At 42.8% G+C, this 12,235-nt stretch overlaps 1 protein-coding gene across 2 annotated transcripts in view; it reads left to right on the top strand.

Annotated features, from left to right (window-relative positions):
- The window catches only part of LOC139411673 (DIS3-like exonuclease 1), a 42,255-nt gene extending 31,100 nt beyond the window's left edge, over positions 1–11,155 (top strand). The window contains exons 15-20 of one of the 2 annotated variants that reach the window (XM_071158299.1): positions 1,382–1,542; positions 3,526–3,680; positions 5,153–5,331; positions 5,594–5,739; positions 8,904–9,075; positions 9,290–11,155. In XM_071158299.1, the coding sequence (XP_071014400.1) occupies positions 1,382–1,542; positions 3,526–3,680; positions 5,153–5,331; positions 5,594–5,739; positions 8,904–9,075; positions 9,290–9,658 (1,182 nt within the window). In that variant the 3' untranslated portion in view covers positions 9,659–11,155. The remainder of the gene's footprint in view (positions 1–1,381; positions 1,543–3,525; positions 3,681–5,152; positions 5,332–5,593; positions 5,740–8,903; positions 9,076–9,289) is intronic. The other variant, XM_071158298.1, reaches the window with a different exon arrangement.
- Positions 11,156–12,235: the final 1,080 nt, after the last annotated feature.

Below are 12,235 nucleotides of genomic sequence, written 5' to 3'. Positions count from 1 at the left end.
GTGGTAATGTTTGTTTTTGTAATGTTTGACTGTTGTAATGTTTGTTGTTGTAATGTTTGACTGTTGTAATGTTTGACTGTTGTCATGTTTGACTGTTGTAATGTTTGACTGTTGTAATGTTTGACTGTTGTAATGTTTGACTGTTGTAATGTTTGACTGTTGTAATGTTTGACTGTTGTAATGTTTGACTGTTGTAATGTTTGACTGTTGTAATGTTTGACTGTTGTAATGTTTGACTGTTGTAATGTTTGTTTTTGTAATGTTTGACTGTTGTAATGTTTGTTATTGTAATGTTTGACTGTTGTAATGTTTGTTATTGTAATGTTTGACTGTTGTAATGTTTGACTGTTGTAATGTTTGACTGTTGTAATGTTTGACTGTTGTAATGTTTGACTGTTGTAATGTTTGACTGTTGTAATGTTTGACTGTTGTAATGTTTGACTGTGGTAATGTTTGACTGTTGTAATGTTTGACTGTTGTAATGTTTGACTGTTGTAATGTTTGACTGTTGTAATGTTTGACTGTTGTAATGTTTGACTGTTGTAATGTTTGACTGTTGTAATGTTTGACTGTTGTAATGTTTGTTTTTGTAATGTTTGACTGTTGTAATGTTTGTTATTGTAATGTTTGACTGTTGTAATGTTTGACTGTTGTAATGTTTGACTGTTGTAATGTTTGTTGTTGTAATGTTTGACTGTTGTAATGTTTGACTGTTGTCATGTTTGACTGTTGTAATGTTTGACTGTTGTAATGTTTGACTGTTGTAATGTTTGACTGTTGTAATATTTGACTGTTGTAATGTTTGACTGTTGTAATGTTTGTTGTTGTAATGTTTGACTGTTGTAATGTTTGTTGTTGTAATGTTTGACTGTTGTAATGTTTGACTGTTGTAATGTTTGACTGTGGTAATGTTTGACTGTTGTAATGTTTGACTGTTGTCATGTTTGACTGTTGTCATGTTTGACTGTTGTAATGTTTGACTGTTGTCATGTTTGTTGTTGTAATGTTTGACCGTTGTAATGTTTGACTGTTGTCATGTTTGACTGTTGTAATGTTTGACTGTTGTCATGTTTGACTGTTGTCATGTTTGACTGTTGTCATGTTTGACTGTTGTCATGTTTGACTGTTGTAATGTTTGACTGTTGTAATGTTTGACTGTTGTAATGTTTGACTGTTGTAATGTTTGACTGTTGTAATGTTTGACTGTTGTAATGTTTGACTGTGGTAATGTTTGACTGTTGTAATGTTTGACTGTTGTAACTGACTATTTGAAGAAGTAGAAACCATAGTATGTTCGCCAACGAATCCTGCTTGTCATTCCTATCAAGGAGCTAGCCAATGCACATCCTAGCTAACAAGATGGAGATGGGTGTGTTTCCAGGTGGCAGAGTGCATGATTTATGCCAACCACTGGGTGGCCCGTAAGATCCAGGAGAGTTTCCCCCAGCAGGCCTTGCTGCGCCACCACCCGCCCCCACGCCAGGAGTTCTTCAACCAGCTGCAGGACAGTGCCCGAGCACGCGGCTTCACCATAGATACCAGGTATACTGTTACTAGGGTGTCACTAACAAACCAGCCATTTAACTATACATAGACACCAGGTATACTGTTACTAGGGTGTCACTAACTAACCAGCCATTTAACTGTACATAGACACCAGGTAGACTGTTACTATGGTGTCACTAACTAACCAGCCATTTAACTATACATAGACACCAGGTAGACTGTTACTATGGTGTCACTAACTAACCAGCCATTTAACTATACATAGACACCAGGTATACTGTTACTATGGTGTCACTAACTAACCAGCCATTTAACTATACATAGACACCAGGTAGACTGTTACTAACTAACCAGCGATTTAACGATACATAGATACCAGGTAGACTGTTACTATGGTGTCACTAACTAACCAGCCATTTAACGATACATAGACACCAGGTACAGGTTATAAGCTGTGTTAATAACACTTCTATTAACTATGTTATAAGCCGTTGAACTATCGATGTGGATATGCATCGATATGGATATGCATCGATATGGATATGCATCGATATGGATATGTATCGATATGGATATGCACCGATATGGATATGCATCGATATGGATATGCATCGATATGGATATGTATCGATATGGATATGCATCGATATGGATATGCACCGATATGGATATGCACCGATATGGATATGCATCGATATGGATATGCATCGATATGGATATGCATCGATATGGATATCTATCGATATGGATATGCATCGATATGGATATGCACCGATATGGATATGCACCGATATGGATATGTATCGATATGGATATGCATCGATATGGATATGCACCGATATGGATATGCACCGATATGGATATGCACCGATATGGATATGTATCGATATGGATATGCATTGATATGGATATGCACCGATATGGATATGCATCAATATGGATATGTATCGATATGGATATGCATCGATATGGATATGCATCGATATGGATATGGATCGATATGGATATGCATCGATATGGATATGGATCGATATGGATATGGATCGATATGGATATGCATCGATATGGATATGCATCGATATGGATATGGATATGTATCGATATGGATATGCATCGATATGGATATGCATCGATATGGATATCTATCGATATGGATATGCATCGATATGGATATGCATCGATATGGATATCTATCGATATGGATATGCATCGATATGGATATGCATCGATATGGATATGCATCGATATGGATATGCATCGATATGGATATGGATCGATATGGATATGCATCGATATGGATATCTATCGATATGGATATGCATCGATATGGATATGCATCGATATGGATATGCATCGATATGGATATGGATCGATATGGATATGCATCAATATGGATATGCATCGATATGGATATCTATCGATATGGATATGCATCGATATGGATATGCATCGATATGGATATGCATCGATATGGATATGCATCGATATGGATATGGATCGATATGGATATGCATCGATATGGATATGCATCGATATGGATATCTATCGATATGGATATGCATCGATATGGATATGCATCGATATGGATATGGATCGATATGGATATGCATCGATATGGATATGCATCGATATGGATATGCATCGATATGGATATGGATCGATATGGATATGCATCGATATGGATATGTATCGATATGGATATCTATCGATATGGATATGTATCGATATGGATATGCATCGATATGGATGGAATTATTATCATCTTTGAACAGAGACGTGGAACATTCCAGACATGTATCATATTAAATATGTCAAATGATTGACTTGCACTTCATGTAGTTTTGCCTTGTGCAATGGAACGAATGGAATACTCCCAAAAGTGAAAACTCCCAAGTATTTGACAAATGTGTTTGATCCCATGTCTGCACACCAGTCAACCAAAAGAACAACTAATTCAAACGTACAGGCTAGATCAAATAGCAGTAAAGTTCAACCCATAACCTTGACTCCCTGTCCCAGGTCAAACAAGGCCCTGGCTGACTCCCTGGACCGGGCCGTGGACCCCCGGGACCCGCTGGTGAACCGGCTGCTGAGGGTGATGGCTACCATGGCCATGTCTAATGCCCTCTACTTCTCTACCGGAGCCTGCCCTGTCGACCAGTACTATCACTATGGTAACTAATGTCCTCAGGACCAGTACTATCACTATGGTAACTAATGTCCTCAGGACCAGTGCTATCACTATGGTAACTAATGTCCTCAGAACCAGTACTATCACTATGGTAACTAATGTCCTCAGGACCAGTGCTATCACTATGGTAACTACTGTCCTCAGGACCAGTGCTATCACTATGGTAACTACTGTCCTCAGGACCAGTGCTATCACTATGGTAACTAATGTCATCAGGACCAGTGCTATCACTATGGTAACTAGTGTCCTCAGGACCAGTACTATCACTAGGTTAACTAATGTCCTCAGAACCAGTACTATCACTATGGTAACTAATGTCCTCAGGACCAGTGCTATCACTATGGTAACTAATGTCCTCAGGACCAGTGCTATCACTATGGTAACTAATGTCCTCAGGACCAGTGCTATCACTATGGTAACTAATGTCCTCAGGACCAGTGCTATTACTATGGTAACTAATGTCCTCAAGACCAGTACTATCAGTATGGTTATATCTGGACAGATCTACTCTCAGGGCCCAGGTTAAATCTGGACAGATCTACTCTCAGGGCCCAGGTTATATCTGGACAGATCTCCTCTCAGGGCCCAGGTTATATCTAGACAGATCTACTCTCAGGACCCAGGTTATATCTGGACAGATCTACTCTCAGGGCCCAGGTTATATCTGGACAGATCTCCTCTCAGGGCCCAGGTTATATCTGGACAGATCTCCTCTCAGGGCCCAGGTTATATCTAGACAGATCTACTCTCAGGACCCAGGTTATATCTGGACAGATCTACTCTCAGGGCCCAGGTTATATCTAGACAGATCTCCTCTCAGGGCCCAGGTTATATCTGGACAGGTCTACTCTCAGGGCCCAGGTTATATCTGGACAGATCTACTCTCAGGGCCCAGGTTATATCTGGACAGATCTACTCTCCGGGCCCAGGTTATATCTGGACAGATCTACTCTCAGGGCCCAGGTTATATCTGGACAGATCTACTCTCAGGACCCAGGTTATATCTGGACAGATCTACTCTCAGGGCCCAGGTTATATCTAGACAGATCTACTCCCAGGGCCCAGGTTATATCTGGACAGATCTCCTCTCAGGGCCCAGGTTATATCTGGACAGATCTACTCTCAGGGCCCAGGTTATATCTGGACAGATCTACTCCCAGGGCCCAGGTTATATCTAGACAGATCTACTCTCAGGGCCCAGGTTATATCTGGACAGATCTACTCTCAGGGCCCAGGTTATATCTGGACAGATCTACTCTCAGGGCCCAGGTTATATCTGGACAGATCTACTCCCAGGGCCCAGGTTATATCTAGACAGATCTACTCTCAGGACCCAGGTTATATCTGGACAGATCTACTCTCAGGGCCCAGGTTATATCTGGACAGGTTTACTCTCAGGGCCCAGGTTATATCTGGACAGAGATGATTTGTTTACCTCTGTGTCTCTTCCTTCAGGTCTGGCTCTGGACCGATACACCCACTTCACCTCTCCCATCCGTCGCTATGCCGACATGATCGTCCACCGCCTGCTCACCGCAGCCATCGCCATGGAGAAGGGGGCGGGGCCAGCCAAGGCCTTAGCCAGTAACAAAGAGTTGGAGGAGGTGGCTCAGCAAATCAACAACAAGAACAGGGTCAGTATTGTAGCAATACCAAACATCCACAATAGCATTAAAAAAGGAAATAAAGATCCAATGAGATAAGAGAAGATATCATTCATCTCCAAACGGACGACTTGGGGGTGATGAAGACCTAAGGGTCAACTTTGTTTCAATAAATACCATGGGAGCATAGAGCACAGTGTGTGGAGTCTTTTACTGTAGAAAGTCCCCTGTGAGGATGGTTATCTTCTGACATTGACCCCTGAACTCTAACCTCTACCCTCTGACACCCTAGGCAGCACAGCATGCCCAGAAGGTGTCCACAGAGCTATTCCAGTGCCTCTACTTCAGAGACAAAGACCCAGAGACAGATGAGCGCTGTGTGGCCGACGCGGTCATCTACACCATCAGAGCCAACGGCATGCTGGTCTTCATACCACAGTAAGGTCATAACAGTAGAGCTGGTCTTCATACCACAGTAAGGTCATTACAGTAAGGTCATAACAGTAGAGCTGGTCTTCATACCACAGTAAGGTCATAACAGTAGAGCTGGTCTTCATACCACAGTAAGGTCATAACAGTAGAGCTGGTCTTCATATCACAGTAAGGTCATCACAGTAAGGTCATAACAGTAAGGTCATCACAGTAGAGCTGGTCTTTATACCACAGTAAGGTCATAACAGTAGAGCTGGTCTTCATACCACAGTAAGGTCATAACAGTAAGGTCATAACAGTAAGGTCATAACAGTAGAGCTGGTCTTCATACCACAGTAAGGTCATAACAGTAAGGTCATCACAGTAAGGTCATAACAGTAGAGCTGGTCTTCATACCACAGTAAGGTCATAACAGTAAGGTCATCACAGTAAGGTCATCACAGTAAGGTCATAACAGTAGAGCTGGTCTTCATACCACAGTAAGGTCATAACAGTAGAGCTGGTCTTCATACCACAGTAAGGTCATCACAGTAAGGTCATCACAGTAAGGTCATCACAGTAAGGTCATCACAGTAGAGCTGGTCTTCATACCACAGTAAGGTCATCACAGTAAGGTCATAACAGTAGAGCTGGTCTTCATACCACAGTAAGGTCATCACAGTAAGGTCATCACAGTAAGGTCATCACAGTAAGGTCATCACAGTAGAGCTGGTCTTCATACCACAGTAAGGTCATCACAGTAAGGTCATAACAGTAGAGCTGGTCTTCATACCACAGTAAGGTCATAACAGTAAGGTCATCACAGTAAGGTCATCACAGTAAGGTCATAACAGTAGAGCTGGTCTTCATACCACAGTAAGGTCATAACAGTAGAGCTGGTCTTCATACCACAGTAAGGTCATCACAGTAAGGTCATCACAGTAAGGTCATCACAGTAAGGTCATCACAGTAGAGCTGGTCTTCATACCACAGTAAGGTCATCACAGTAAGGTCATAACAGTAGAGCTGGTCTTCATACCACAGTAAGGTCATCACAGTAAGGTCATCACAGTAAGGTCATCACAGTAAGGTCATAACAGTAGAGCTGGTCTTCATACCACAGTAAGGTCATCACAGTAGAGCTGGTCTTCATACCACAGTAAGGTCATCACAGTAAGGTCATCACAGTAAGGTCATCACAGTAAGGTCATCACAGTAAGGTCATCACAGTAAGGTCATAACAGTAAGGTCATCACAGTAAGGTCATCACAGTAAGGTCATCACAGTAAGGTCATCACAGTAGAGCTGGTCTTCATACCACAGTAAGGTCATCACAGTAAGGTCATAACAGTAGAGCTGGTCTTCATACCACAGTAAGGTCATAACAGTAAGGTCATAACAGTAGAGCTGGTCTTCATACCACAGTAAGGTCATAACAGTAAGGTCATAACAGTAGAGCTGGTCTTCATACCACAGTAAGGTCATAACAGTAAGGTCATCACAGTAGAGCTGGTCTTTATACCACAGTAAGGTCATAACAGTAGAGCTGGTCTTCATACCACAGTAAGGTCATAACAGTAAGGTCATCACAGTAGAGCTGGTCTTCATACCACAGTAAGGTCATAACAGTAAGGTCATCACAGTAAGGTCATAACAGTAGAGCTGGTCTTCATACCACAGTAAGGTCATAACAGTAGAGCTGGTCTTCATACCACAGTAAGGTCATAACAGTAGAGCTGGTCTTCATATCACAGTAAGGTCATAACAGTAAGGTCATAACAGTAAGGTCATAACAGTAGAGCTGGTCTTCATACCACAGTAAGGTCATAACAGTAAGGTCATAACAGTAGAGCTGGTCTTCATACCACAGTAAGGTCATAACAGTAGAGCTGGTCTTCATACCACAGTAAGGTCATTACAGTAAGGTCATAACAGTAAGGTCATAACAGTAGAGCTGGTCTTCATACCACAGTAAGGTCATAACAGTAGAGCTGGTCTTCATACCACAGTAAGGTCATAACAGTAGAGCTGGTCTTCATACCACAGTAAGGTCATCACAGTAGAGCTGGTCTTCATACCACAGTAAGGTCATAACAGTAAGGTCATCACAGTAAGGTCATAACAGTAGAGCTGGTCTTCATACCACAGTAAGGTCATAACAGTAGAGCTGGTCTTCATACCACAGTAAGGTCATAACAGTAAGGTCATAACAGTAGAGCTGGTCTTCATACCACAGTAAGGTCATCACAGTAGAGCTGGTCTTCATACCACAGTAAGGTCATAACAGTAAGATCATCACAGTAAGGTCATAACAGTAGAGCTGGTCTTCATACCACAGTAAGGTCATAACAGTAGAGCTGGTCTTCATACCACAGTAAGGTCATCACAGTAGAGCTGGTCTTCATACCACAGTAAGGTCATCACAGTAGAGCTGGTCTTCATACCACAGTAAGGTCATAACAGTAGAGCTGGTCTTCATACCACAGTAAGGTCATCACAGTAGAGCTGGTCTTCATACCACAGTAAGGTCATAACAGTAAGGTCATCACAGTAAGGTCATAACAGTAGAGCTGGTCTTCATACCACAGTAAGGTCATAACAGTAGAGCTGGTCTTCATACCACAGTAAGGTCATTACAGTAAGGTCATAACAGTAAAGTCATCACAGTAGAGCTGGTCTTCATACCACAGTAAGGTCATAACAGTAGAGCTGGTCTTCATATCACAGTAAGGTCATCACAGTAAGGTCATAACAGTAAGGTCATAACAGTAGAGCTGGTCTTCATATCACAGTAAGGTCATAACAGTAAGGTCATCACAGTAAGGTCATAACAGTAAGGTCATAACAGTAGAGCTGGTCTTCATACCACAGTAAGGTCATCACAGTAGAGCTGGTCTTCATACCACAGTAGAGCTGGTCTTCATACCACAGTAAGGTCATAACAGTAGAGCTGGTCCCAGATCAGTTGGTGCTGTCTTACCAACTCATATGGTCATTGCCAACCAGTAAATCATAGGAGTTGACAAGACAGCACAAATAGATCTGAGACCAGGCTAGCATTGAACTGAGCAAAAACATACAGTAGAAATCACTACAGTGATTTATGTTGAGATATTTCTCAAACAAATATCCATAAATAGATTGATTTAAAAAGAGTACCGTAACACACTGACAACTGTGTGTGTTCCCAGGTATGGCCTGAAGGGGGCAGTGTACCTGAAGAACAGAGAGGGCCAGGTGGTGAGTGAGAGACAAGATGGAGGATGTGACTGGCAGACTGGTTCTCTACAGAGATACCTGGACCACATCACTACCACTACTGCTGCTGGCACCTCAACCTTCAACCTGTTCCAACACATCACCGTGAGTTCTACACAATTACTTTAGAATCTTTGTGAATACAGGCCCCGAGGGGGCCCACGTTCCCCATAGAGAGCGATCTTCCCGCAGGATTTTGTTCCCGCCCTACTCTTAACACCTCTGATTCGTCTAACCAGCTGCTACTCAGGCTTCAGGTCTTAACAGAAGAACTAATGCTAGTTCTACCCCCCTCCTCCCTTCCCCCTCTTCCCCTCAGGTGCGTATCTCAGTACAACCATCACGTTGTCACTCAGACACAATCCGTCTGGAAGTGGTCAGCAACAGGCCCCACCAGGCCCCCGAGACTCAGGTCCAGACCTCCCAGCCCCAGGGTGCTAGGGGCCGGTCCCAGCTGGTCCAGGAGGTGGTTCGGCAGGCAGAGGAGGCCTCTCAGCAGGCGGAGGAGAAGAGGGGCCGGGCCTCCAAACTGTCCACGGAGGAGAGAGAGTTCAGACAGAGTAAATGTCCCAACCTCTACTCTCTCCTGGAGGAGGTCAGGGAGCTGGCCTTGCTGGACCTTGCTGCCTGTGGAGCAGGAGGCGGGGGTCTGGGAGCAGCCGCTCAGGCTTGTGCTACATCAGCATAGATGAGGTGGAGGAGCAGGAGGAACAACAGGTCTGGGAACAGCTGCTCAGCCCTGCGATACATCAACATGGATGAGGTGGTGGTGGAGGAGCAGGAGGAACAACAGGTCTGGGAACAGCTGCTCATCCCTGCGATACATCAACATGGATGAGGTGGTGGTGGAGGAGCAGGAGGAACAACAGGTCTGGGAACAGCTGCTTTGGTCTGCGGTACATCAGCATAGAACTACATAAAACTTCTGATTCTGGGTCAGGTTATTGTGGAGGAGGGGGGCGTTTGAAGAGTAAGGACGTACAGGAGGCAAAGCAACAGGTCAACATCAGCATCAAACTTTAACACTGACTCAGGATCAGATTGTGGTGCTTTTCATGGACTTAACCAGCATGCAGACAGACCCTCTGGACTGACCATCTGACTATACATCCTGGGTGTTATCACCATGGTTACCAGACTCTACTTAGGTACATCTTTAGTCTTATTTGGAAAATGATCAGATGATTGAAGTTGTGAGATGAGATGGATGCATGTAATATTATATACATGAATAACTCTCAACAGGACAGTTACCATGGAAACATCTGGAACAAGCAGCAGCTCTGGTCTCAACAGGACAGTTACCATAGAAACACCACCATGAACAAACAGCAGCTCTGGTCTCAACAGGACAGGACAGTTACCATAGAAACATCTGGAAGAAGCAGCAGCTCTGGTCTCAACAGGACAGTTACCATAGAAACACCACCATGAACAAACAGCAGCTCTGGTCTCAACAGGACAGGACAGTTACCATAGAAACATCTGGAAGAAGCAGCAGCTCTGGTCTCAACAGGACAGTTACCATAGAAACATCTGGAAGAAGCAGCAGCTCTGGTCTCAACAGGACAGGACAGTTACCATAGAAACAACACCATGAACAAACAGCAGCTCTGGTCTCAACAGGACAGGACAGTTACCATAGAAACAACACCTGGAACAAACAGCAGCTCTGGTCTTAACTCAACAGGACAGTTACCATGGAAACAACACCTGGAACAAACAGCAGCTCTGGTCTTAACTCAACAGGACAGTTACCATGGAAACAACACCTGGAACAAACAGCAGCTCTGGTCTTAACTCAACAGGACAGCTACCATGGAAACAACACCTGGAACAAACAGCAGCTCTGGTCTTAACTCAACAGGACAGTTACCATGGAAACAACACCTGGAACAAGCAGCTACAGTTTTTACAAAACATTTCTAATTTTCCGTATTTGATTGAACACATTTGGGGGAGATGTAGAACAGATTGCACACAAATCGATTCTCAGGCCATCGTTTTTACACTGAACTGTATAATGACCTCTGGCACTGAGAACAATGCACAGCCTGGTATTGTATTTTAACCTAATTCTATTTTGGTAATATTTTTTGGCAGTTGGTATCTTGTGGAAAAACAAGTATTGTCAAGTGCTCTATTCCACTGTATGTTTTAAGTGAATTAAAGTGCATTACCAAACTTGTTGAGCAGTGAAATGTTTATTGATCTGGGTGAAGATCGTATCATGCTGTTAAGTCAAATGTCCACAAGGCTCCAGGTAAATATGTTTACATTGTATTTATTTAGGATGGGAAAAAGGCTAGAAATGATGACGGGAGATTTTTATAAAAGCATTAATACAAGCATGATGCAAGTGACACAGTGATCTGAACAAGAGAGACTAGATGTTTGAGACACAGTGATCTGAACAAGAGAGACTAGATGTTTGAGACACAGTGATCTGAACAAGAGAGACTAGATGTTTTGTGACACAGTGATCTGAACAAGAGAGACTAGATGTTTGAGACACAGTGATCTGAACAAGAGAGACTAGATGTTTGAGACACAGTGATCTGAACAAGAGAGACTAGATGTTTGAGACACAGTGATCTGAACAAGAGAGACTAGATGTTTGAGACACAGTGATCTGAACAAGAGAGACTAGATGTTTGAGACACAGTGATCTGAACAAGAGAGACTAGATGTTTTGAGACACAGTGATCTGAACAAGAGAGACTAGATGTTTTGAGACACAGTGATCTGAACAAGAGAGACTAGATGTTTGAGACACAGTGATCTGAACAAGAGAGACTAGATGTTTGAGACACAGTGATCTGAACAAGAGAGACTAGATGTTTTGAGACACAGTGATCTGAACAAGAGAGACTAGATGTTTTGAGACACAGTGATCTGAACAAGAGAGACTAGATGTTTGAGACACAGTGATCTGAACAAGAGAGACTAGATGTTTGAGACACAGCGATCTGAACAAGAGAGACTATATGTTTTGAGACACAGTGATCTGAACAAGAGAGACTAGATGTTTGAGACACAGTGATCTGAACAAGAGAGACTAGATGTTTGAGACACAGTGATCTGAACAAGAGAGACTAGATGTTTTGAGACACAGTGATCTGAACAAGAGAGACTAGATGTTTGAGACAGTGATCTGAACAAGAGACTAGATGTTTTGAGACAGTGATCTGAACAAGAGAGACTAGATGTTTTGAGACAGTGATCTGAACAAGAGAGACTAGATGTTTGAGACACAGTGATCTGA

The sequence above is a fragment of the Oncorhynchus clarkii genome, chromosome 6 (genome assembly GCF_045791955.1).
Source record: "Oncorhynchus clarkii lewisi isolate Uvic-CL-2024 chromosome 6, UVic_Ocla_1.0, whole genome shotgun sequence".
Taxonomy (NCBI): domain Eukaryota; kingdom Metazoa; phylum Chordata; class Actinopteri; order Salmoniformes; family Salmonidae; genus Oncorhynchus; species Oncorhynchus clarkii.
Note: the sequence above shows the minus strand (reverse complement) of the source record. Positions and strands in the feature narration are given on the sequence as shown.